A 22,782-nucleotide genomic window follows, 5' to 3' on the forward strand; every position below is an offset into this window, starting at 1 on the left:
AAAGACTGCTAAAGAAGCCGCAAACTTAACTAACCTGTCAACGGCCTCTCACTCAAAGCTGCACGAGAAGAAGGCGCGCGTGGAAGAAACCAAGGTCCGCCGCGGCCATTAACGACGATTTGGCCGAGAAAGGGGGAGGCGAACACCGAGGTTGAGTTGCATCTGAGCCTGCAGTACGAAACACACAGTCGCCTTGCTTTGTGCATCAGGCAATGAAAGAGCGGCGGTGAAAAAGATACAGCCATGCATCCGTATGTACGTGGGCGGCGTCAACACGCATGTACAGAACCAAGTATTTTGAACTTAAGTCCCCCAATCGCTCGCTGTGCCGTGATTTGGGATGCTTTTCTGCCCATTCATCCATCCAGGTACTGTATACTTGGCCGAGCCCGGCACTGTCGAGTGCCGCTCTCCACAGCAGCTGCTGTAAGTCAGCGCACCCAAACTCCGGCACACCCCATCTACGGCATCATTTATTACAGTGCTGACCTGAAGGTACTTGATACCCACCTTGCAGATACCAAAAAGTCTATCTCGCCTTGGAATGTGAGCCCCGCTCAAGGCAGCTGATGAAAAAAGACAAGACCAGACAGCACGGGACTGAAAAGCGACCATGCCTAAGCCCGTCTCTGACAAGTGTCAAAAAGGGCCTTCGACAGCTTCGAGAACCCCGAGAAGGGTCCCCTTTTTCCAAGACATTTCTCGTCGTCTCTGCGTGACGCGCTAACCAGTCTTCAGCATGCGGGAAGCCGTTGTAATAGTACGGATCTATTCGTAGGCCCCTATTCTGGACCATCTCCAGTCTTCCACAAAGCCGTCCCGACCAGCATAGAACTGTCTGCCCAAACGGCTGCCAGATCCGGAACCATTTCAACCTCCCTTCCTTTCCGCAAACGAAAAGAGTACCTACCTCTACTGTGCATACTGTAGTGTACTGTAGCTACGACCCAGTCCCGTCGTTCCACCAAAGCAACGCTTCAGGGCCTTCATTTCCCGCCAGATGCAACACGCTCGCTGCCAGGTACAACACAACGGCAGCGCCCACTTGGTGGCATTTGGCCTGGGCGGGCTGGGCTATTCAATCGGATCACTCGCCGACAAGCAACCCAGCAATCGACATGCGTCCATTCGTGCTGCTGTCTGCAGTCCGTCGTCACCCCTTTGCACGTCACCCACCCTAGCTGGCCGTGATTTCAGGAACTTGTGTGATGCCTTGCCCCTGGCCGAGTTCCCCAATTCATCTGGACGTGCTGTTTTCTACTGTACTGTGCTGTACTGTACGTATTCTGTGCCCAGCAAGTCTTCTTCGCCGCCACGCACTCCCATCGACGGAACCACAAAACCTGTGTGCAAACAGACATTCGGCATGCTTCAAAGCCTTCTTTACGTATCTACCTATGATATTTTGACTGTTATGCAACGCATCAAGACTACGCCGTAGATTGACGGACCTCACCTTTCCCTCAATTCATTGTCAAAGTATCGTCAATTCGCATCACCACCGCAGGCTCCAGCTACCCTAGAGCAAGGCAGTTGGCGAAAATTTGACGCCACATTGGCCACTAACCAATGTTCAGCACCGCCACACTCCATAGTACCTACACCAGGCACCAGCCCCGCAGACCTCGCTCTCACCTGACTGTCTGCCCTTTATCGAATCATCATCCATCAACTTTTATTCGTCATCGCCTCTCCCTCCCTCTCCCACTTCCACCCACCACCATCCACCCCATCAACGACGCAACGACACTCCCGCATACCGTACAGAACCCCCTCCTCCCCCTCCCTCCCCCTCATCGCGCAAACGCATCGCACACGCACACGCACACACGCGCGCCATGGCGTCCAACTCCAAGTATCAGCCTGCGCCGCAGCAGGACCCGGACGGCTACACCCACGCGCCCCCCGCCTACGCCCACGCCGAACCCTCCGCCTCGGCCCGCGACGAGACCCAGGGCCTGTTTGGCGCCCCGCGCAGCAGCGAGGATAACCTGCCGGATGACTTCAAGGTGAGCCCCCTTCCATTTACGGGGAGCACTGGAGATCGGCCTGCCGCGAGAGGACATGACAAGGGCAGCCATGCCTTGACTTCAACGCCGCTGACACTATACCCTCCAGTTTGGTGGCTCCGTCGCCGAAGCCACCGTCGATATCCGCAACCAGTTCATCCGAAAGGTCTACACCATCCTCACCGTCCAGCTGCTCGCCACCGCCGGCGTCAGCGCCCTCACTTTCTTCAGCCACTCCTACAAGATATGGATCCAGAGCCACCCGGCCCTCGTCTGGGGTTCCGTACGTCCTTCCCCTTCTCCCAGCCTTGCCGGACATGCCCAGAAGCTGCCAAGAGAGGACTTGTCCACGCGCTCAAGATGCGTTGCTAATGTGCTATAATGCCTCGCAGCTCTTCGGCTCGCTCATCTTCCTGGGCCTCACCTACTGGAAGCGCAAGTCGTATCCGACCAACCTGCTCTTCCTCTCCCTCTTCACCGTGGCCGAGGCCTACACGATATCCGTCATTGTCTCCTTCTACAAGACGTCCATTGTCCTCAACGCCGTGATTCTCACGGCCGGCATCTTCATCTTTCTCACCGCCTTCGCCTGCCAGACCAAGTACGACTTCACCTCGTGGATGCCCTACCTCTTCGGCGCACTCTGGGGTCTCGTCCTCTTCGGTCTCGTCTCCATGTTCCTCCCTTACAATTCCACGGCCGAGCTCATCTACGGCGGCCTCGCCGCCCTCATCTTCAGCGCCTACATCCTCGTTGATACCCAGCTCGTCCTGCGCAAGCACCACGTCGAAGAGGAGATTGCCGCCGCCATCAGCCTCTACCTCGACATCATTAACCTCTTCCTCGCCATTCTGCGCATTCTTAACGGGCAGTCGAATAACTGAGACTTAAAGAGGTGCGGACATAGGTGGGCGGCGACGAGATGCAGAAGGGCACTGTCCTGGTCTCGTTTCCCCTCCCTGGTGTCCTGTGAGCGCAAGAGAGTTTGGGCTGTCGGCGGTCACGAGGGGGTATGTTTGCGACGCGAAGCGAGGCGCAGACTGGATTACGCACCTGCCCCGAATCTCCCTCTCCCTTAACCTTTTCTCTCTGCATTTTGTACTTTACTCCGTCCCTAGATTGAATCGTCAAGTGAAATAGCGTTGACCGCACGACCCAACGCACTGCGCGTCAGCGCCTGTGCTTCTACGTAAACCTCGCGGCCGCGAGTCTCTCCCGACAGTCTCCCGGGAGTTCTCCAACTCGACGAGGGGCATGGAGGCGCCCAGAGGGCCAGAGGAGTCACAAGTATTCGATATTTGCATTAAAAGTCCTTGAAAGGCTAAAGGCAAAAGACAAGAACAGAGATAAATAAGCGGCATATCGCAGGGTAAAGGGCCAGGCAACAAACAAACGAGGTACCAATACAGCTAAACCAGGCATCAGAGCTGAGGCGTGCTGTCGGCAAGGGGTCAGCGTGATGGCCCAACCGGAAGAGTGTCCTCCGCGACCTCATCTTCATTTTCCCACCCACAGTTGCGTGCCAGAGCCGTTCCCGTGCACAGCCCTGTACCCCCCGTACCGAGACACCACCCGCAGCGTCGAGAAAACAGGCCCACCTGCTCCATCGGCTTCCATTCCCGGAGCACCCGCCTTGGACTGTACCATCATCTCGGCCCTCGAATGCTGTGCAAAGTAGGGCAGCCGAGAGGCAAGGGAACAAAATTCGATTCGAGTGTGCTGCAACCTGGGGAATACTCTCTTTCCGCTCTCCAGTCATGAGGAAGGGAACAAGAACCAACGCCGAGAGCAATACATAGACCAACGTCGCGCTTTTTTGGGACACCGCTGAAAGTCCCCATCGTATGTCGTCTGAAATGCACTATTCCGCGGCTTCGCCGTTGGCTTCGGGCACAGGAGTAGACTGGGACGCTTCCCGCTGCATGCGAGCTTCTATCTCGCGAAGCTGCGACTCGCGGGCCAGGAGCTCCTGTCGCTTCTCGTTGATCTCACGCTGGACCTTGAGTTCGATCTCTCGGAGCTTCTCTTCCTCGCGCCGAAGCTGCTCCTCCTTGAGACGAACGGACTGGGAGGCGAGATCTTCGGGGTTCATTGAACTGTCGGCGCTGCGGCATTCGTCAGCACATGGAACAAAATACGCCGCGAACAAATCAAGTCGACATACTTTCCAGATGCCCCGTCGACACTCTTGGACAGCTTCTCGGTACGATAATTCTCGTACAGGAAATCGTGCGTGATTTCCTTGAGGTCCGCGAGGTGGCTATGGAGGAGAGCGGAACGGATGGCCAAAAAGTCCGAATGACGAGGGTTGTCGACCTCGACGACGCCCCAGGGGTATTGGCGAGCGCGAACCTTGCGGCCGCTGATTTCGACAACATCCTCGGAGCCCACAATAGCAAAAGGCATGAGTCCCCGTAGCTCAGCGTTCTCCTCAACGGTGTCCTCGTCATCCTCCTCGATATCGTAGGGGAAGTTGTAGACGGGGATTCTGTAGTGCTCAATGTCCTCCATGACCAACTTCTTCGACTCGGCCAGCTCTGCAGGGGTGAGAGTATCGGAACGTCCAATGACGGGGATGACGTTGACGCGAGGAGCCAGGCGCTTCATCAGTTCAATGTCGAGCTCTCGCAGGCTGGGCATCATATGTGAGCAGAGTGCTTCGAGGGACCAGGTGCCGCAAGAAAAGCGCTTACCCGTGGCCGGTGGGGGTGATGAAGTAAAGCATGGCGTGAACTCGGTTATCCCTGAAGCGGGGGTTACGCTTGATGCGAGACTCCTCGGCCAAGATGTCATCGTATTGCCTTTCGAGGTAGCCGACGATTTCCGCAAAGCTGAACAGATTGATTAGAGGGAGACTAGATGAATTGTTGGCTTGAATCAAGGCATACCTAGCTTCGTTATCAATCTGATCACCGAAACCAGGTGTGTCGACGATGGTTAGGGAGATGCGGGTTCCCTCCTCGTCGAGCTCGAGCTCTGTGATTCGGTGACGTTAGCCGAGGGGGGGTTTTACATCGGGGGTCGGCAGGAGCCGTCACACACCGACAGTGACGGGCTTGATCTTAACGCCATCTTCAACATGAGCATCGGTGGCATCGTCCGAGTCTTTGTGCTGGAGGACGTCCTTGCCACAGAGTGTGTTGACAAAAGTGGTGCGGCCTGTTGCAAAGTGAAAGGAGTCAGCTGTGAGTGTATACGCGCGGTGGACAAGTGGCGTGATGGTCGCAGGAGTGCTGGGTCAGGGGTTGGGGGGAGCCGCAATGGGTGTGGGAAATACCAGTTCCAGAGGCACCGCAAACCATGAGGCAGAACTGAATGCCCTTCTTGACGTTCTTCTTCCGGCGAATCATCTTCTGTGGACGTGCATCAACGCGTCAGCGAGCTCGAATGAGCGACGGGACAGAGGGCCCGATTGAGGCTCTCCCAGTAACCCGAGAGAGGCGACGGGCGCGGTGGACTCTTCCAAGAGCTGCGACGAGCCAGAGGGAGACGGGGGGGGAGTGATACGTACGGCGGGGGACGACATTTTGACGAGAAGAGGCTCGTGAGGAGGCCTGGGGAGAAGACTTTGATGGGACGGCTGCAGCGGGCAGAGTCGACTCTGGGTGGAAAGAGGGAAAGGGAGAGTGGGAGGAGGCGGAGGCTGCGTGTGCGCGTTCGATCACGAAGCGGCGCTCTCGGGGTTGAGCAGGGCAGGAAGATGGATGGAGAGACGGTGAGATGGTCGGAGGCAAGGCAAGGGTGGAGAGAAAGGGGAAAGGGGAGTCCTAATGGGCGAGGTACTGTACCCGGGGTTGCGTGCATCCCAGGGCACGCAGCCAGGTACCCTTGGCCGTAGCACGCCCACGAGCCGGCAGGGCACCAGCTGTCAGTGCCCGGAATACCGTACCTAGCAGGGTCCCGTAGGTACGGAGTACCTCGCTGGCCACCCAAGGCGGCAGGCGGTGGGTGGCCCTGGGCCGACTTTGCAGGGCTCATTTTACGCCTGTCCAACTGAACCCCCCGTGGCGCCTGCAGTCCCCGAGTCCCCGCCGTGCCAGCAGATTGGGTGGCTGATTTCTGCCCCTGCAGGTACCTTGTCGGGTCCCTTGGGCAGCGTTTGCGGTACCGTGCATCAGATCGGGAAATTAACTGTACGGAGGGTATCTATACTGTGTATACGGGTAGAAAACGCAGAGACATATGGCGAGATACTTTATTACAGTACGAATATCTCGGCTGTCAACACCAGCCTCCTCCAAAAGTCATCAGCGAAAGTTGAAGCTCGTCGATTCGAGTGGAGAGTCAGTACCTTGCAGCTCCGCAGCCTGCCATCAAAGCGTCACTCATCTCACAGCATGTGCTCGCGATGGTCCGTCAACGGGCGAGCCGGACCACTGTTTCTTGGGCCGGCCAGTATAATGGTCAGACGCGGAGTAGATGGAGCTTAAGCAGCAGACAAAGGAGAGGCTCGAGACCATCTCAAGACCACACATCAGCGAGCGATACAAGAGTGCAAGACCATCTTACCCAAGCCAGTAAAAGGAGCCTGAGTCAGTACAGAGGAGCGTCGAGGTCCGACTGGCACAATCCAAGGTGCCCATCTGCGGCAGATTACCCAGCACAAAGTACCTCGGGTCACTTTCTGGGGAAGGCGGCAATTCTTCGGAAAGCCACTTGTCACCTTGACTCTGCCAAGAACCATAGTCGCGTGCCCGCAGGACTGATCTTCCTTCCGAGTTGCCTGAAGAATTCGAATTGTACAGTACTTTATTACAGTACGGAGTAGGTAGGTAGGTACCTAGGTAGGTAGCCAGGCGAACCTCTTTGTTGAGAGGCATTCTGTCCCGGTCTCGGGTCGGCGTTTAAATCGAGTAGAAAGTATCTCTGCAACTTTCTCGATTTATCCTTTCTCTCTCTCCGCCGTTCGAGTCCTACCACCCCGCCGAGCAACAAGAGGCCTCTTCTTGGTTGGACGACGACACTCTCTAGACTCTCTCTCTGCACGCTAATGGACGGGTGTGGCTGGTTCCACCACCACAGTGGCTGAGCGCGGCTGCACGCCCGTCGAGTCTAACTTGGTAGACTCACGGGCCCGAAGTCCGCATCACCAGATTACCTTATCTCTCCATTTTAGGCCCAGGCACGGAAGATGAGCCTCGTCATGGGACAACTGAAAGTCTCGCTTCAAACATTCCTCTGCCGTAACCCGGTCGCCTCCAACGTCCAACCTCGCCGCTGCGTCGCCGCCGTCCGCTGCCCGCATCGCTCCATCTGCCCGCCGCCGCCTAGCCAGTAGCCGAGCGCTCATCGACACCTCGCATCGTTGCCTTGCGACGAGCTCCATCATGCGCGACCCCAGGACGCGATAGCGCTGAGCCGGGCCTTTGACATCTTTTCTTGCTCGTCCTGTCGTCTCCTCCACGCGCCCGTCCCCAACAAACCAGCTCGCAACCATGAACGTGCGCCCGCCCATAGAGTCGTCAAGCCCGACGGCCGTGCTATCCGTCTCCTTCAACAGCGATTCCAGTTGTTTCGCCGTCGGCCTGGAGTCTGGCATATGCAGTGAGTCTCGCTCAGGGCACCCGCGCCTGTGGTGGAAACAGTCCCCGTTGACCGCCACGCCGCCTAGTCTTTCACACCAAGTCCTGCCTCCTCAAGGCATCCAGAGGTTTGATGCCCTTGGCCGCTGCCGCCCATCCGGATGCTGACAGATGCCCAGACTTTAATGCTGGCATTGGTCTCGTGCAGATGATGGGCAAGACCAACTATCTCGCCCTCGTTGGCGGCGGCAAGTCACCCAAGTTTGCCATGAACAAGGTAAGAACAAGGAGCCCGCGCACTCACCCCGTCATCTTCTGACCTTCGCTCAGGCCATTGTATGGGACGATATGAAGGGCAAGGTCGCGCTTGAAATCGCCGCGCTCAGCCCCATCCGAGGCGTCCGACTCGGCCGGGAGCGCATCGTCGTCGTCCTCCAAACCAGCGTACGGGTCTACTCCTTCGCCAAGCCCCCCGATTTGCTGCACGTTTACGAGACCGCCGATAACTTTCTAGGCTTGTGTTGCTTGTCCGAGAACAAAGCGGCTTTCCCTGGCCGGACGCCCGGTCATGTCCAGCTGGTGGACCTCGTCACGGGCAGCGTCAATATCATCCCGGCGCATTCGTCTGCCCTCAAGGCCCTTCAGCTGAGCTGCAACGGAGAGCTTCTGGCGAGTGCCAGCGAGACCGGCACTCTGATCCGCGTCTACGCCACCAGCAACTGTGCCCGGATCGCCGAGCTCAGACGTGGCATCGACCCAGCCACCATCTTCTCCCTTGCCTTTTCCCCCTCAGGCGCCATGCTTGCCTGCACGTCGGACAAGTCCACCCTCCACATATTCGATATTCCCAATGCCCGCTGGCAATCCGCGAGCAGGGGCCAGCAGTCGAGCGCTTCGGGAGCCGACAACGATGTCGGGAAATGGGGCATCCTGGGCAGGATCCCGCTGATGCCGCGCGTCTTCTCTGACGTATACTCCTTCGCCTCGGTCCCCTTCGAGGCGGGCGACGACGCCATGGTCGGCGGAATTCCCTTCTCCGAGGGCACAGTCCTGGGCACGACGAGACCGCCCAAGGGCGTCATCGGGTGGATCAGTGACGACAGCCTCGCCGTCGTCGGAGCTGGCCAAGACGCCAGGTGGGAGAAATTTGTGGTGCTCGACGGCGACGACGGCAAGCGACACTGTGTGCGGGAAGGCTGGAAACGATATCTGGGAAACACGTGAATAGACAAGTTGTGGGAGTGGACGTGGCATTTCGGACGAGGCAGGTTTGCGGTTTATGCAGGAGTTGGCGTGGGGAGTCATGTTCCAACTTTCCCTTTATGCTTGCATTCAACTAGTTGTCACGCCGTCTCGGCGAACGACTCCTACTTCTTCTGACTCTTTTGTCGTGGTCATCAAGGTCCTTTCTTGCATGCCGACGCTCACTGGGAAACCCTCGGTCGGGCTGCCGCTTCTCCCTTTGCCCGTCTCGGGTCCTATGTCTTTGTTCGTCTGCGTCGTCATCATCATCTGTGTGATAGCGTCGCCGGGCTCGGGCCCTGGAATCGTCGCGCCGTCTGTGCTCCTTGCCGTCCCTGTCCTTGTGCCGCCGCTCGTGGTCCCGAGAAGGCTCGCTCTCGCGTGATCTGCTGGGGCGATCCGCGTCACGCTCATCGCGGTTTGGCCTGTGGGACCGATGGTGCCGGTGCTTGAGTCTTCTCTCCCTCTTTTCGGCTTTTCGTTTCGCCTCATCAACCTCTTTCTTCTTCTCCTCGATGAAGAATGCCTTCATCGGATCGTCATCGTCGTGGTCTCGCATGAGCTTGGCCAGCTCTTGTTCCTCTGGCAGCAGAGGGCGCTGCTTCTCCTCCTCCCCCTTCTCCTCCTCCTCGCTGCTCTCATTGTCGGAAACGGGCCGCCCCTCCTTGCGCCTCATGTCCTCCCAGGCGACCTTGAACTCGTCCGGGTCCTCGTCATCGCGGGCCTTGTAGCGCGCATGGTCGACGCTGATGAGTCTGCCGCCAATATCGGCGCCGCCCAGGTTGTCGACGGCTAGATCGGTGCTCCGCTGGTCCTCGTACTTGAGCCATCCGAAGCCTTTGGACTTGCCAGTCTCCTTGTCGCGCGCGAGCTTGAGGAATACCGGCTCGCCGAACTGAGAGAAGATTGTGATGACGTCGCCTTCGGAAAGATCATATGGCAGCCCGCCAAAGTAGACAAATGCCGTGTCGCGATAGTCTGTGTGCCAGGAAGCGCCGGTCGAGCTGCGTCATGGTCAGCGCGATGAGGCGCATCTGCGGCAGGACAAGGACGTTCAGCTTACATTCCTTGCTCAATCTCTTTCTTGTTGAGCGCTTGAATGGCGCGAATCTTGTTCATGGTGGCCCGTTTGTGCGCAGGCCGCCCGGCGTACAAGGGCGCCGGAAGAAAAGTTGGGTGTGGTGCTGCGAGGCTTGAGCTCTGGAAGGTGAACTGACATGCCTGTCTCGCTGACGGCTCGCTGACGCAGCAGTGGCCCTTTGGCGCGTCCGGTGCCTGGAGAGTGCAGAGGGAGGCTCGCGCGGGTCAATTTCCTTCCGTACGCCGACGCTAGCACCGCCGACTCCCCACCATGAACGTTTGGCCTCATTGCGTTGGGTAGACGAAGGGAGATAGATGACACTTCGTTTGACAGACGGTGCTGATACTCCGCGCTCGACCACCCTCCGGCCATGTCGTTTGCTCGCTGCGATTAGGCCCTTACTCATCGACACTACTGACGACGCCATTCATCGACCCCTGAACAAGATGCTCCGACCTCGGCCTTGATTAGTTTAAACGGAAACCTCCTTGGCCAGTGACGACATCGAAACGCGCTCCAGTGCCGACGACGCGTCGCCGACCCGAAAGCACCTTGGCCTATGAACTAGCCGACTGCCTTTCCCTGCGAGAGCGGAAGCCACGGCAATGGCGGGCGGAAACGAGCGAGCTTCTACGTACACGGCCGCTTCAGGAGAGTCGGTCGGCCGCAATGGCGACCAGAAGCGGAACCTGTGGACATCCATGCTGGAGTCGGTCGCCAGCGGGAAGAAGCTGCCGGAAAAGAATATACTGGTATTAGGTACGTGCGATTCGCTCCCGGGGGCAAGGTTGCTTCGGCCGAGGCGCTGACAAAATCCAGGCGGAACCCCCGAGTCGCAGCGAGAGTTTCTCGAATCTCTATCTGGCACGACCGCGAGACGGAGCTTTGACAGGCAAAAGATGCCACCCATCGCCAACAACTTTGCCCTAGGATATACATACTATGACGTGCTCGACGCCGATCAAGAAGGTGAGCGCTCATGGCCCTTGTTCGTGGCTCGGCGACTGATGGTGAACAGACACCCTGGCGCGCGTTTCACTCTACCTCCTGTCCCAGCCATCAACCGAATTCGCTCCCCTCGTCTCTCCCCTACTCACGGCCGAGACGGTGCCAAACACGACGCTCGTCATACTCCTCGACTGGTCGCAGCCGCATTTATGGCTACGCCAACTATGGAATTGGATACAGGTCCTCGAACAAGTCATGAGCCACGTCAAGGCGGAGGCGCGCAACGAAATGGAGGAAGTCATGGCCTCGTGGAAAGAAAGGGGACGTGGGGGCGCGACAATAAACCTCGACGGAACACCATCCACGACGGGCACCACTGGCGATGGAGACGGTTTGTTGCCCCTCGGGCCTGGAGAATGGACGGAGCCTCTTGGTCTGCCGTTGTCTGTTGTCTGCCAGAACGTAAGACTTGCCTGCCCTTGCCGTCCTTGCGGACCTCCGTGGCTGACACTGTGCAGGCACAAAAAATGGAGTTTCTAGAGAAGAGCATGGGATGGAAGGAACCAGACTTTGATACGGTTCTGCAATACCTCCGAACTGTGCTGCTACGGCGTGAGCACCCCTTGACCGTGTCCCGAGGCCTTGGTTGCTAACTGACTCTAGATGGCGCTTCTCTCATCTACACTTCGCAAAACACAACCTCGCAGCTTCCCGTGCTCCTTCACTCGACGCTTGGCATCACATCTCTCTTAAAACGACAGCCTCTAAAGCACAACGTCATTGACCGCGACAAAATCGTCGTGGCCCCCAACTGGGACTCTTGGGGTAAAATCCGCATCTTGGGCGGCACCTTTGACGCCGAGCTCGTCTCCAGCGGCTGGGAGGAGGACATCAAGTTACCTGCCGGCTCAAAGATCCCGACTATGGAGGATGACGGGCAAGACGCGGGCAACCCCCAAGAGAACGGCCACTCGACTCGGGGCCCCAGCGCCATTGCGCAGTATGAATATTGGTGCCGTGACCCCCACAGCGGTGGTCTAGCCGTCGTCGAGAGCGCCATGGGCGACGGGTCGGCGGTCGGTGTGGAGAGCGAGGATCCGCAAGAGTTCTTTGAGCGGCAGCTCAAGATCCTCGAGGCCTTTCGGTCCAAGGCGCCCGAAAAGGCAACCGAGAACACGGTATCCACGGGCGCGAGACGATCAGACCCTGCAGACGAGAAGAGCGTCAACGATCACATCGGGCCGGTGCAGTTCAACATGGGCGGCATCCAAGTCGATGCCGATGACATGCTGCAACGTCTCAAGGTAGGGCTTCAGCGCAGGCCCCCTCTCCTTTTGTTCTTCCTGGGGACCACTGGGAGCATGTACGAGCAGGAGAGCCGTGGCTGACCCACTACAGGACCGGAACGCGCGCGTGGCCTCGTCCGGGCCCGACGAGTCGGACGACGAGAACCCCGTGAGCAACATGGCCAAGGAAATCGACACGGAGCAGCTGCAAAACTTCTTCAGCGGGCTGATGAACAGGACGGCTGGGTCGATGGATGGACCTCGCTCGTGAGCGCCCAGCTGGCGCTTTCTCGTGGTTGGCGAGGAAAGGGACATTGAATAAGGGGCCGCTGTGGCTTGCAAATAGATACCCCTGACGGAGAGAAGAGAAGTTGTTTGCAAGCGGAGTAAAGACATGCTCGAGGCGAATTGTAGGCCTGCGCCTGATTGGCGTCTATCAAACAGTCGCATGTGGACGCTGCACGAGTCTACGGAAGGGCTATCGAATGCTCCGTCGTGCATGCATTTCGGCATCATCAAAGAGGAAAAAGAGGACGGAAGCCCACCTCTGTCTGCCCCGCAACCTACGACTGCTCCCTCGCCGCCTTGTACTCGACGTGCACGGCCGACACCTCAACGCCCAGCCTCGCCATGACGACGGCGGCCAAGAGGCCCGGGAACAGCCAGGGGTGCTGCAGCATCTCGGGCTCAAAGGCGTTGACGACGGCGCGGGCGCGGGCGCAAAAGGCGGCGTCGTCCAGAAGGGCGCCGAGGCGGAACAGGTTGGCGGCCGACACGGCATTGGTCGAGGGCAGCGACGTGTCCATGCCGTCCTTGAGGCGGAGGATGGCGTGCGGCGACGACGCCGTCGTGGAGAAGAAGCCGCCAGCCGGGTCGTGGAAGAGTCTGATCTGAGTCTCTGCGGACAAGGGGGACCGAGGTCAGTTGATGCTGCCGATCTGCTAACAGGAGCGACGGAAGCGGTGCTTACTTTGAAGGGTGTCGGCGAAGGCGAGGAGGCTCTCGTCACCCGTCGCGTCAACCAGGTCCAAAAGACCACAGATCAAGTAGGCGTAGTCGTCCGCAAACCCCTCCGTCTCCCTCCCGTCCCGCCATATCCTGTACAGCACTTCGGCGTCTGGGTCCCACATGCGCTTCTGAATAAACCAAACGGCCGCTCTCGCCGTGATCAGGCACCGCTCGGCCTTGGCCTGCGCAACCTTCTTGAGGGCCGCGGCAGCCCGCGCCAAGGCGGATATCACCAGCCCGTTCCAGCCCGTGACGACTTTGTTGTCCAGCGCGGGCCGCACCCGTTCTCGCTCCCGCCTGGCCTTGAGCTCCCACTTGGCGGTCTGGATGTACTGCTCAACAGTTTCGACGGGGATGCTAAACTGGGCCGCGAGCTCCTCGGGCGTCTTGACCACTCTCGGGATGTTTTGGTTGATAAAGTCGTCGTTGGGGTCGTGGTCCTCGTTCACGTTACCATCCTCCTGAACATCCCAATACGCCGCGACGACGGGGCTGATGTGCCTGTCGGCCGCATCAAGCACCGAGTCAAACTCCCGCCTAGTCCAGAGGTACCAGGCACCCTCTCTCATATCGGAATCGCCCCGCCGGTAGTAGGAATCGGCAGCCTCGCTAGAGGCTAGGCAGCCGTCGGGGAGGGCGATGGGCTCCGAAGTCAGATACTCAACGAGCTCGCCCACGACGTCGAAGAACTCGCTGCTGGCCTGTCCACCACAGACACGCCAGGCGTCGAGATACAGGCCCAGTAATAGAGCATTGTCGACGACGAGTTTCTCGAAATTGGGAAGGCTCCAATCCGGGGTGACGGAGCAACGCGCAAAGCCGGCGCCTCCAACGTGGTCGCGCAAGGACCCATCGCGAATCTTTCGCAGCGTCCCGATTGCCATGTCCGACGCGCGTCTGCACTCTGCCTGCCCGACGACATCCTGCACGGGGCTGGAATATTGTTGCAGCTGTAACAAGAATGCCAGTTTCGGCGGGGTCAAGAACTTGGGTGCGCGTCCAAATCCTGCGTGGACGGGGTCATAGGTGCCGGCAATGTGTGTACAAGCTTCCTCCAGCTGGTCGAGGTCCAGCTCACTAGACACGGGAGCATCTCTGTCCCTGGCCCCTGCAGCGTGCGCCGGTGCTGGGGCAACCCACCCTGGCGGCGCCAGCGATGGCTGGCCGACGATGCCACGGGTGCCAAGAGTTCCCTCGGCGGCAAACTCTCGCAGCTGGCCCAGGATCTCAGTTGCCTCCTTTCGACAGCGACCTTCCTGGTGTCTCCAGATGTCGTGCACCTTTCTTAGTATGGTGAGAAAGTCTGGGGGGTGGTCCTCGTGCTCGGCCATTGTGCGTCGCGCTGTGCCGGGGCCGGGCCAGAAGGTGCCTCCAAAGACGGGTTCCAGCTCGGGCGTCAGAAAGAGGTTCAGCGGCCATCCTCCAACGTTGCTGACGGCCTGGACATAGTTCATGTAAATGGTGTCAATGTCGGGGCGCTCTTCTCGATCGACAATGACGGGGACAAATGCGTCGTTGAGTATGGCAGCGCATTCGGGGTTGGAAAAGGACTCGAGGGCCATGATGCGACAGACTGCAGGCACGCATAAGCTCGACACGGAACTGCTGGGCTGGTGAGAGGTGACTGTGCGAAGGGAGAACCCACAGTGGCAAGCTCGGTATCCGACGTGCAGGAAGATGAGCTTGTTCTCTCTCTCGGCGCGCCGCACCGAGTCCGCATCCAGCAGCTGCCATTTCACCAGACTATCCTGCCCGGTCTTGACGAACGGACTCTTACTGGAGCTGGCTCGATTTCGAAGAGTCGATGGCTGACCGGCTGACGTTCCCCCTTGGAACCCTCCACCGTCGATGGCAATGGGGCTGCAAACGGCCGTCAGGTGGGATACGCCCATGGCGAGCGAGCGAGCGAGCGTGCCTGCACTCAGCGTGAAGAGCACGTCGGTGGCGTGGGCAGCTCAGCCGTTAGAAATGGCCCTGTTGGAGGATTTCGAGTGCAGATGCAGAGTTCCTTCTAGTGTTGATTTCTTTCTTTATAGTGCGCTAGGTCGACTTGAGGGCGAAGGCTCTGGCGGGGATTTGGATCGTCGAGTTTGGCGGGGCTGGTGACGATGTCTGGGATTGGCGGACCAAGGCTGTCAGATCTACGGGCTAATGCACGGGCCGTTTATCGATAGGCCTCCCCGGCCGTGGCTACGTACCTCTGGAACCTACAGTGCATGTATTAGTACCTATTACCCAACCTAGGTACCACGGCAGGCCTGCCTCCAGCGCCGCGAGCCGGCCTGCGTCTCACTTTCATCCATCGTCCTTCTCCTCCTCCTCCATGCCGCAGCCCAGGGTGGCCATCTTGCACAGCCATGGCAGAGCCAACGTACACCGTCTTCGTGCGCATCCCCATCCCGCGAGGCGACTTTGTCGACCCGCCGCCGGTACGAGCACTGGTCCACGCCGAGCTGCTGTCCCCCCGGCCTGCTGACCATGTCGTCCGTCTAGGTGCATTGGGATCCGACCAAAGATGAGGCTCTCTGGAAGATCTTGTCCGGTGCCGCGCAGACCGACATTGACTGTGAGTTCCCCACACTCCATAGCCGCCTTGACGCGGCTGACGATTGGCGCAGGGAATCTCGTGTACGTCTCCGGCGCCGTCATCGCGCGTCGACGACGATGCCATGACCTGAGTGCTAACCTTGCGCAGTGCCCAACGCTTCGAGGTCCCCGTCGACTTCCTTCTCCAGCAGGTGGCCTATCTGACAGAGCGACACGCATCGCAGGTCCGCGCCCAGGTTCGCAAGGCCACGGCTGCCGCCAGGGGCTCCGCCGCTCCCTCGCCGGTCCCGGGCTCCGAGCATCCGCGCACCGCCTCGGCTCTGTCCGTCCGGCGTGACTCGCCTATGCCACGACATGACAGCGGCAGTGCCGCTCCTGCGTCCATGGCTGGGTCCGGACGGCCGGGTGCGTCGCGCAATGCTTCAGCTAATACCGCGACCCAGAAAGACGCCGGCGGCTCGTCCGGGAGACTGCCCGTGTCTGGTCGTACTACAGACACGGGCGGCCGGAGGCGCTTGTCGTCGTTGCCCGTAGCGTCGTCGACTGCCAAGTCACCCGAGGCCACACCTGGGAACGACCAGGGAAGGGGGGCGTCGCCGGGCCCGGCCGAGTCCACCTCGTCCGATGACGATGGGTCCAGCCCCGCCCAATCTCGCATCATCCGGCGGCCGCCCCGCTTCCAGCAGCAAGAAGCTGCTCAGTCATACCACGACGTCGACAACGACGACGACGACGAGGACGACGAAGAGTCGGAGCCAGCGTTCCAGCCGTATCGAGCCGCACCGGAGCATGCGTCAGCCCAGGACCTGGCTTCCACGCTCAAGGGTGACGGCCGCATCGCTGCAGAGCGCGGACACCAGGGCTCCGGCAAGGATGCTGCCCTGCAATCCCACACGTCCGACTCGTCGGCGAGCTCGGCGGCGAATCTTCCTCGACCCGGCAAGGCCCACGAGCAGGTGATGGGTGGCCCTCTGTCGTCGCCTCGCCGTGCCGCCGAGTTGGCGGGCCGCAGCCCTGCAGGCAAGCGCAGAGCCGCGTCGCGCGAGGGAAGCGAGGGTACACCGAGCATGGGGAGCAGCTTCAGCGACCTCGATGGTAATGCTCGAGGCCCGTCTCTCTTTGTATTGTCTTACTAACCAAGTCGATAGATGCATCCGTGACGCAGTCGGCACTGGAGGAAGCCTTGGCCAGCCATATGAACCGCGGGGCCATCAGCAGCCGTTTCAGCATCAGCCAGGCTTTCCGTAGCCGCTACACTCCCGGCTCCTCCAACAAATGAGGTTGGCCCATCTATCGGCGTTGAGGGTGCAAAGCAAGTGGCAACTTGATTGGATGGAAATTGCGGCATCTGCACGGCGTCTTGGTTTTTCTCTCAACTACGGATGGGTAGAATGAAGCGATGGTGAATCGGCGACTCTTCTGCCCTGTTTGCAGATGCTGCGCTGGCTCTGTCCCAAACGGAAAGCGATAAATCCTGCAGGGCTTGGTTGCCTCAGGTGACGACGGGGGAAACCACCCCCCACAAAACACTTCCTTCCGTTTCGTTAAGCCGCACGATAAAAGAATCTCCCGTATTCAACGCACCTTTTCCTACCGCTCGGCTGCCCTTGACCTTTTTGTGACTCTGCCCACGCACAAAGCCTTTGGCCAGAGCACACGACACGACAGCAAACGATAGTAGTTGCCATCATCCACCATTCATTCGCTCGCCATGTTTCGTCGCCACTGGTCGGGCCTCCCCAAGGACCCTGTGTTCCCTGCCGACCTCAAAGGCCTCGGGTATGTCGCCACCAGGACCCTCTTTGGCACATCCAGGCTGTTTAGCTGATGCCCCACGCTCAGATACTTCGTCAACGCCCAGGACGAGGTTCGATCGATTGCGGACCCGCACTTCTATTTCAAGTTCTTCCTGAACCGTCACCCGCGTATCAACTTTCGCCAGCGCTTCAGGTTTGATCGTAAGAGCTTCTTCTGATCGTGGACAAGCGAGAGACTTACGCCCGCGGTAGAAGCACTGGAGCGCCTCGTCCATGAGCGCCTCGAGAAGCAGGGGCTCCAGAAGGTCGCCTTGCCGCTGGGATCGGCGCCACAGGATCGCCATGTCCCTGTTTTCGTGAGTCCCGACCTCATGTCCAGGGCTCGCGTCGTCGTCATCTTCGGCGAGCCCTCGCAGGATCTCGGTGTCCTGGCCGGCCGCGTGCTCAGCGGCCCTGGCGGCATCGACAAAGGCAGCATGGTCTCGGTTGTGCAGGCTCTCCAGGCGCAAGCCTCTTCGGGAACCGACTCCTCGCCCCCTGGCGTCGTCCTCGCAAACACAGGCCAGCTGTACTGGTGGCCGGAGGGCAAACGCGGCCTCACAGTCACCTCTAGTGCCAACATTCCCCTGCCGAGCATGGTCCACCTCGGCAGGCAGCATGTGCCTGCCCTGAACTCGATCCCTCAGAACGAGGATCCGGCAAGCCACGTCAACTATGTCTTCAGAGAGGTCATTGGGGGCTTGGCCAAGCAGGATGCCATCATCAGCCTCGTTGCCATCGGAGGATCTTGCGAGCTTGTGACCAAGTTTCTGGACAACGAGGTGAACTGGGCGGCTTGGGGAGACAGGCTGAGTTCCATGCTTTTGCTTGGACATGTCTACCCCGACGACGGCCTGAAGACACCAGCCTTCAAGGAGTTTCTTACGAAGGTAATTCTGGGACGACGCCCTCCGTCCACACACACGTACTCACCAATCTCAGCGCACCCGGGCGTACGTCACTTCGAACCTACCCCTCGACACAGCGCTCGCTCCGCCGACCGGCAACGCACACCAGGGTATCCCCAACCTTGGATGCCCGTGCTACTCCTCGTCGGAACCGTTGTACGACGAGGTCATCCTTATCCGCGCCCTCGAGTCAGCACTGCGCTACGCCGAAGACGCCGCCACGACGTCCGGGTTCGAGAACCCGCCTGTCGAGATCGTCGTCACCGACGAGCCGGAGGAGCGCGAGTTCACTGACGAAGACTGGGCAAAGGTGCCAGAAGATCAGAAGCCTTGGGTGTCTTCGACGTCCTTTGTCTAAGGGGTGGGAGAAGATGGAAAGGGGTTAGTGTTGAGTGAAGAGGGGATGGAGTAAGAAGGGATTGCCCCGTCTTGATCGGAGCGGGTGCATGTTTGGGACGACATTCCGAGGCTGGTTTCACCAAATTTGCAGATAGCCGATGAAGAAAACAGGAGCGTACAGATGTTCCAAGCCAATAGTGATCCTGACGGCCGTTCGAACGCAGTCCGCAGACAAGAAAGCGTAGCCCAGCGCTGAAACGGCTCGACGCTGTTCACCGCCTTTACGCTTTAAAATATGAAAGAAGACCCGTCTCCGGCGGCACTATGTCCTCCATCAGCTCCGCAGTCCTCCTCATGCGTTCCTGCACCACGGCCTCCTCCGCCGCCCAGCGGCCCTCGGCATCTTTCGGCCCGCTCCACAAGGAAAAGATGGCTGACTTGGAGCCGCTCTTGCCCTTGGCCTCCTCGGCCCTCGCCAGCCGCGCCACCATCGTAGACCAGTTATCCAGGCCGGTGGCGAGACATTCCCGACACGTCTGCTTGGCCCCCTTTTCTGTCTTGCTCAGAGCGCGGAGCTGCTCCTCGGCCAAGTCGACCCCATCGCGCGTCCATGCCAAGCCGTCGGCGTGCGACGAGTTTGCGTACATAATCTCACCAATGTACAGATGCAGAGATGCCTCCTGACAGCGCTCGTACGGGCTGCGCCAGGGGGGCCGAGAGCCATCTACGGGCGGTGCGGGGTATGGCGGCGGCGCAAAGAAGTTGGTGACTTGTTGATACAGAGAGCGGCGTCTGGGCTTGGAGGACGCCTCGGGAGGAGGGATATCGGCGAGGCTGCGCCGCGTCTTGAGCAGAGAAATATACATGGGGAGGGCCGACGAGACGTCGCCCCTGCGGGCTTTGAAGTTGGCGCTGGCGGTGAGGGCGTCCAAGATGTTCATCGAGGCCGGCTCGACGCCATGTTTGAGGACCAGGGTTTTGGGATCAAAGGGCAGGGTGGACGGCTCGCTCCCTTTGGTGGCTTCCGCCAAGGCCAGGCTGTACAGCGCCTCGGCCCCGTCGGCACGGCCCTTGAACTCGACGAAGCTCGCATACTCGAGAGCCGCCTCCATCATTTGCCGCGACATGAACCCCTTGGTCGCGAGAATCTTCATGTACCAGTTGTCGGCGGAGGGATAGGCCGGGTCGCAGTCTTCTTCGCGAGGCGCGTGAGGGTTACCCGGCGGAATGGGCGCCGGGCGGGGGTTGGATGGGCCGATGACGAACTCGGGAGGAGAGACGACGTTGCGTGTCCGGTCGCGGACCCAGCCATCGACGTGCTCGGCCGCCTTGGCCGCCAGCATGATGGCATCAAAGTAGCCCCTCCGCCACTCCTCCGAATTTGCGGATATATCATAGTGTATGAACTCGCCGGGAACCTCCAACGCGGGAACCTCCCGATCCGACAGCTTGGTCAGGCGGGCGCCGTCGGAGCCTCCGTCCTCCAATCTGAGGAGGGCCGTTCTTGCCAGGTCCAGCGCCATGGCCCAGTTGACATCACCGTCTTTCGGGTCCTTGCGCCTGTGCGCATCTCTCAAGAACTTTCGCGTCAGGTAGTGCCACTCATGCGGTGTTGGGAAGTCCCTCTCGCCAACCTCCTCGTGGATGGCAAAGGAAATGGCGGCGACGGCGGCGAGGATTCCCCAGAAGGTGAGGGTGTATCGGACCACCAACTTGGCTTCGTGCTTGAGCCATTGCCGGCGCTCGGAGGTGAAGGATCGCGCGACCGAGGGGCTGGCTCTGGGGACGAGGAGGAAGGGGAGAACGGGGCGGGCCTTGATGGAGTTGACTGTGGCCAAGCTCCGGCGGCAGGACGGTGGCGGGAGGGGTCGAGACGCCGTGGCCAAGGCCGGGCGTCGGCGGACGACGAGCCGGGGGCGCATTGCGGTGGGCGGCCCAGGCCGGTGTTGTCAATCGCCTAGGAGCTTTGCGGTGTTGGACATTGCTCATCGACAGTCGCATCTGCGGCGGCCAGGAAAGTTGGGCCGTGGCAAGGCGATGACTCAGCACGCACAACACCGAGCCTTCATCGCCGCCTGTTGCCACTCGACCAAGCTTGACAGGCGCAGCTGCAACGCAACTTACAATGTCACGATGACAAACATGCCCTACTTAATGCCAGAGTTGCTAGCCAGTCCTCGGCTTCAGTTAATCGCCACGGCCGTCCTCTCCGGTGCGACTGCGGCATGTCTGCTCTTGGGATACCAGGCCCTCGACAGGGAAGAGAGGCTGAATGAGCTCAAGAGCGCCATCCCGTCACTGGCAGAGAGCCAGCATGGCATTAAGAAGGTTCCAGTGGCTCCATCAAGTACGATTGACGCTCGCTGACGGTCCCGGGTGCAGCTCAACGACTTTGGGGCACCAATGTCGGCCGCCGACAAGGAAGATGCAAGGAACATGGAGCTGGCGAGACGAGCGCAGGCCGGCGACTTTGACGAGGACCTCATCAACGAGCAGCTAACAAGGAACCGCGTCTTTCTTACGCCCCAGGGTCTTGAGAAGCTTCGCGACTCCTTTGTCATCGTTGTGGGATGCGGGGGCGTCGGCTCTCACTGCGCGGCCTCGCTCGCACGATCCGGCGTCTCCAAGATTCGCCTCATCGACTTTGACCAGGTCACTCTCAGCTCCTTGAATCGCCATGCCGTTGCGACGCTCGCAGACGTCGGCACTCCCAAGGTCCAGTGTCTCCATCGCCGGCTCATTGCCATTGCGCCCTGGGTCAACTTCGATCTGCGCCAAGCCAAGTTTGACGAAGCCGTTGCGGCCAGCATGCTGGGACCCTGGGACGATGGCACCAAGCCAGCCTTCATCGTGGACGCCATTGACAACATCGACACGAAGGTGGAGCTGCTCAAGCATTGTCACGAGCACAAACTACCGGTCATCAGCGCCATGGGGGCAGGATGCAAGAGCGATCCGACCAGGATCGTCGTGGGGGATATTGGGACGAGCAAGGATGATAGGCTGTCAAAGGCGACGCGGCGGCGGCTGAAGCTGCTGGGAATCACGAGTGGCATTCCCGTTGTCTACTCGACGGAACAGGCCGGCGAGGGCAAGGCGGAGCTGCTACCCTTGCCAGACGACGAGTTCCACAAGGGCTCGGTTGGTGACCTCGGTGTCATGGCCAACTTTCGCGTCAGGATTCTGCCCGTGCTCGGAACAATGCCTGCCATCTTCGGCCTCACAGTTGCGAACCACGTCATCCTCAGCATCGCCGGCTACCCAATCGACTACGTGCCCGCCAAGGGGAGAGAGAAGATGTACGAGGGCATCCTCGCCTATGTGCAAGGCGCCGAAGAGAAGCTGGCCCGGCTGTACGAGCCCGACATGGTCGGCTTGAAGACGCCGCTGACGGTGGGCGACGTGGCCTTTTTGTCGGAAGAGCTGTACAGCGCGCGAAGCATCGTCAGTGGCATCCCGACCAGGCTGGTGCTGATTCGATGGCGCCGACCGGACAGGACGAGCGTGAGAGTCATCGGCCAAGGCAAGGACATCCAGAAATGCTCGACGGTCCGCTTGGAAGATCTGGTGTGCATGACAAAAGAGGAGGCTACACGGCATGAAAAGGAAATCTTCAAGGCCGGAAAGAGGGTCGAGGACTTGTACGACGAGGCAACGATTGAACGGGTCGAAGCGAAGCTTACCGAGGCGGCATCGTATGGACAATACAGGTAACGAGTCCCGTCAGTATCGTCATCGCCGCGGCGCCCCGATGGCTTGCCTTTCAACTTCGGTCCTCCCACGTACCGTCTTTCCATGGACATTCCGCCGGCCCGTCAGCCGGGAGGTGCGTGAAATGCAGGGCAGCGGCCCGAGCGAGGGCTCATGTAGGTAAGCATCGGATCTAAGCACGGGCACAAGACAAGCGAGTTGTGGGAGGGCGGTGACAACAGCCGCACTGGCATGGTGGACATGTAAGAGGAAGCGAGTCGGCACGAACGAACGGGGACTCACGGCCAATGCCTCGTTGGGTGCACATCGGTGGCGTCGAGCTGACGGCAGCGTCGCGCACATAATTGGATTCCTCGCTCTCGGATCCGCCTTGGATGTTTGGGAC

At 59.7% G+C, this 22,782-nt stretch overlaps 10 protein-coding genes across 10 annotated transcripts; 6 read left to right on the forward strand and 4 right to left on the reverse strand.

Moving 5' to 3' along the window:
* Nucleotides 1–1,838: 1,838 nt before the first annotated feature.
* HRG_10701 (inhibitor of apoptosis-promoting bax1 domain-containing protein) lies at nt 1,839–2,893 on the forward strand (the record flags this gene model as incomplete). Its single annotated transcript, XM_044869171.1, has 3 exons — nt 1,839–2,009; nt 2,119–2,292; nt 2,402–2,893. The coding sequence occupies 3 exons, from the start codon at nt 1,839–1,841 to the stop codon at nt 2,891–2,893; spliced, it is 837 nt and encodes a 278-aa protein (XP_044715913.1).
* A 977-nt stretch (nt 2,894–3,870) lies between these two features.
* On the reverse strand, nt 3,871–5,535 carry HRG_10702 (septin domain-containing protein; the record flags this gene model as incomplete). The annotated part of the gene is made up of 8 exons (XM_044869172.1): nt 3,871–3,941; nt 4,002–4,114; nt 4,174–4,641; nt 4,703–4,840; nt 4,898–4,985; nt 5,052–5,168; nt 5,287–5,362; nt 5,521–5,535. The coding sequence occupies 8 exons, from the start codon at nt 5,533–5,535 to the stop codon at nt 3,871–3,873; spliced, it is 1,086 nt and encodes a 361-aa protein (XP_044715914.1).
* Nucleotides 5,536–7,444: 1,909 nt separating this feature from the next.
* Nucleotides 7,445–8,755, forward strand: HRG_10703 (SVP1-like protein 2; the record flags this gene model as incomplete). Its single annotated transcript, XM_044869173.1, has 4 exons — nt 7,445–7,553; nt 7,621–7,659; nt 7,711–7,808; nt 7,862–8,755. The coding sequence occupies 4 exons, from the start codon at nt 7,445–7,447 to the stop codon at nt 8,753–8,755; spliced, it is 1,140 nt and encodes a 379-aa protein (XP_044715915.1).
* Nucleotides 8,756–8,863: 108 nt separating this feature from the next.
* Nucleotides 8,864–9,892, reverse strand: HRG_10704 (RNA recognition motif domain-containing protein; the record flags this gene model as incomplete). Its single annotated transcript, XM_044869174.1, has 5 exons — nt 8,864–8,907; nt 8,960–9,043; nt 9,104–9,159; nt 9,217–9,777; nt 9,837–9,892. The coding sequence occupies 5 exons, from the start codon at nt 9,890–9,892 to the stop codon at nt 8,864–8,866; spliced, it is 801 nt and encodes a 266-aa protein (XP_044715916.1).
* A 567-nt stretch (nt 9,893–10,459) lies between these two features.
* On the forward strand, nt 10,460–12,359 carry HRG_10705 (dynein light intermediate chain (DLIC) domain-containing protein; the record flags this gene model as incomplete). Its single annotated transcript, XM_044869175.1, has 7 exons — nt 10,460–10,613; nt 10,674–10,823; nt 10,873–11,264; nt 11,321–11,414; nt 11,466–11,739; nt 11,791–12,106; nt 12,201–12,359. The coding sequence occupies 7 exons, from the start codon at nt 10,460–10,462 to the stop codon at nt 12,357–12,359; spliced, it is 1,539 nt and encodes a 512-aa protein (XP_044715917.1).
* Nucleotides 12,360–12,651: 292 nt separating this feature from the next.
* HRG_10706 (spermatogenesis-associated protein 20) lies at nt 12,652–14,988 on the reverse strand (the record flags this gene model as incomplete). Its single annotated transcript, XM_044869176.1, has 5 exons — nt 12,652–12,986; nt 13,059–14,173; nt 14,237–14,399; nt 14,445–14,669; nt 14,742–14,988. 5 exons carry the CDS (start codon nt 14,986–14,988, stop codon nt 12,652–12,654), a joined length of 2,085 nt encoding a protein of 694 aa, XP_044715918.1.
* A 465-nt stretch (nt 14,989–15,453) lies between these two features.
* HRG_10707 (uncharacterized protein) lies at nt 15,454–16,922 on the forward strand (the record flags this gene model as incomplete). Its single annotated transcript, XM_044869177.1, has 5 exons — nt 15,454–15,525; nt 15,590–15,662; nt 15,715–15,724; nt 15,792–16,738; nt 16,792–16,922. The coding sequence occupies 5 exons, from the start codon at nt 15,454–15,456 to the stop codon at nt 16,920–16,922; spliced, it is 1,233 nt and encodes a 410-aa protein (XP_044715919.1).
* Nucleotides 16,923–17,354: 432 nt separating this feature from the next.
* On the forward strand, nt 17,355–18,705 carry HRG_10708 (putative arb2 domain-containing protein; the record flags this gene model as incomplete). The annotated part of the gene is made up of 4 exons (XM_044869178.1): nt 17,355–17,422; nt 17,486–17,601; nt 17,653–18,329; nt 18,382–18,705. 4 exons carry the CDS (start codon nt 17,355–17,357, stop codon nt 18,703–18,705), a joined length of 1,185 nt encoding a protein of 394 aa, XP_044715920.1.
* A 262-nt stretch (nt 18,706–18,967) lies between these two features.
* HRG_10709 (MFS maltose permease) lies at nt 18,968–20,608 on the reverse strand (the record flags this gene model as incomplete). Its single annotated transcript, XM_044869179.1, has 1 exon — nt 18,968–20,608. The coding sequence occupies one exon, from the start codon at nt 20,606–20,608 to the stop codon at nt 18,968–18,970; it is 1,641 nt and encodes a 546-aa protein (XP_044715921.1).
* Nucleotides 20,609–20,819: 211 nt separating this feature from the next.
* On the forward strand, nt 20,820–22,400 carry HRG_10710 (thiF family domain-containing protein; the record flags this gene model as incomplete). The annotated part of the gene is made up of 2 exons (XM_044869180.1): nt 20,820–21,014; nt 21,069–22,400. The coding sequence occupies 2 exons, from the start codon at nt 20,820–20,822 to the stop codon at nt 22,398–22,400; spliced, it is 1,527 nt and encodes a 508-aa protein (XP_044715922.1).
* Nucleotides 22,401–22,782: the final 382 nt, after the last annotated feature.

The sequence above is a fragment of the Hirsutella rhossiliensis genome (genome assembly GCF_020360975.1).
Source record: "Hirsutella rhossiliensis strain HR02 chromosome Unknown scaffold00016, whole genome shotgun sequence".
Classification (NCBI taxonomy): domain Eukaryota; kingdom Fungi; phylum Ascomycota; class Sordariomycetes; order Hypocreales; family Ophiocordycipitaceae; genus Hirsutella; species Hirsutella rhossiliensis.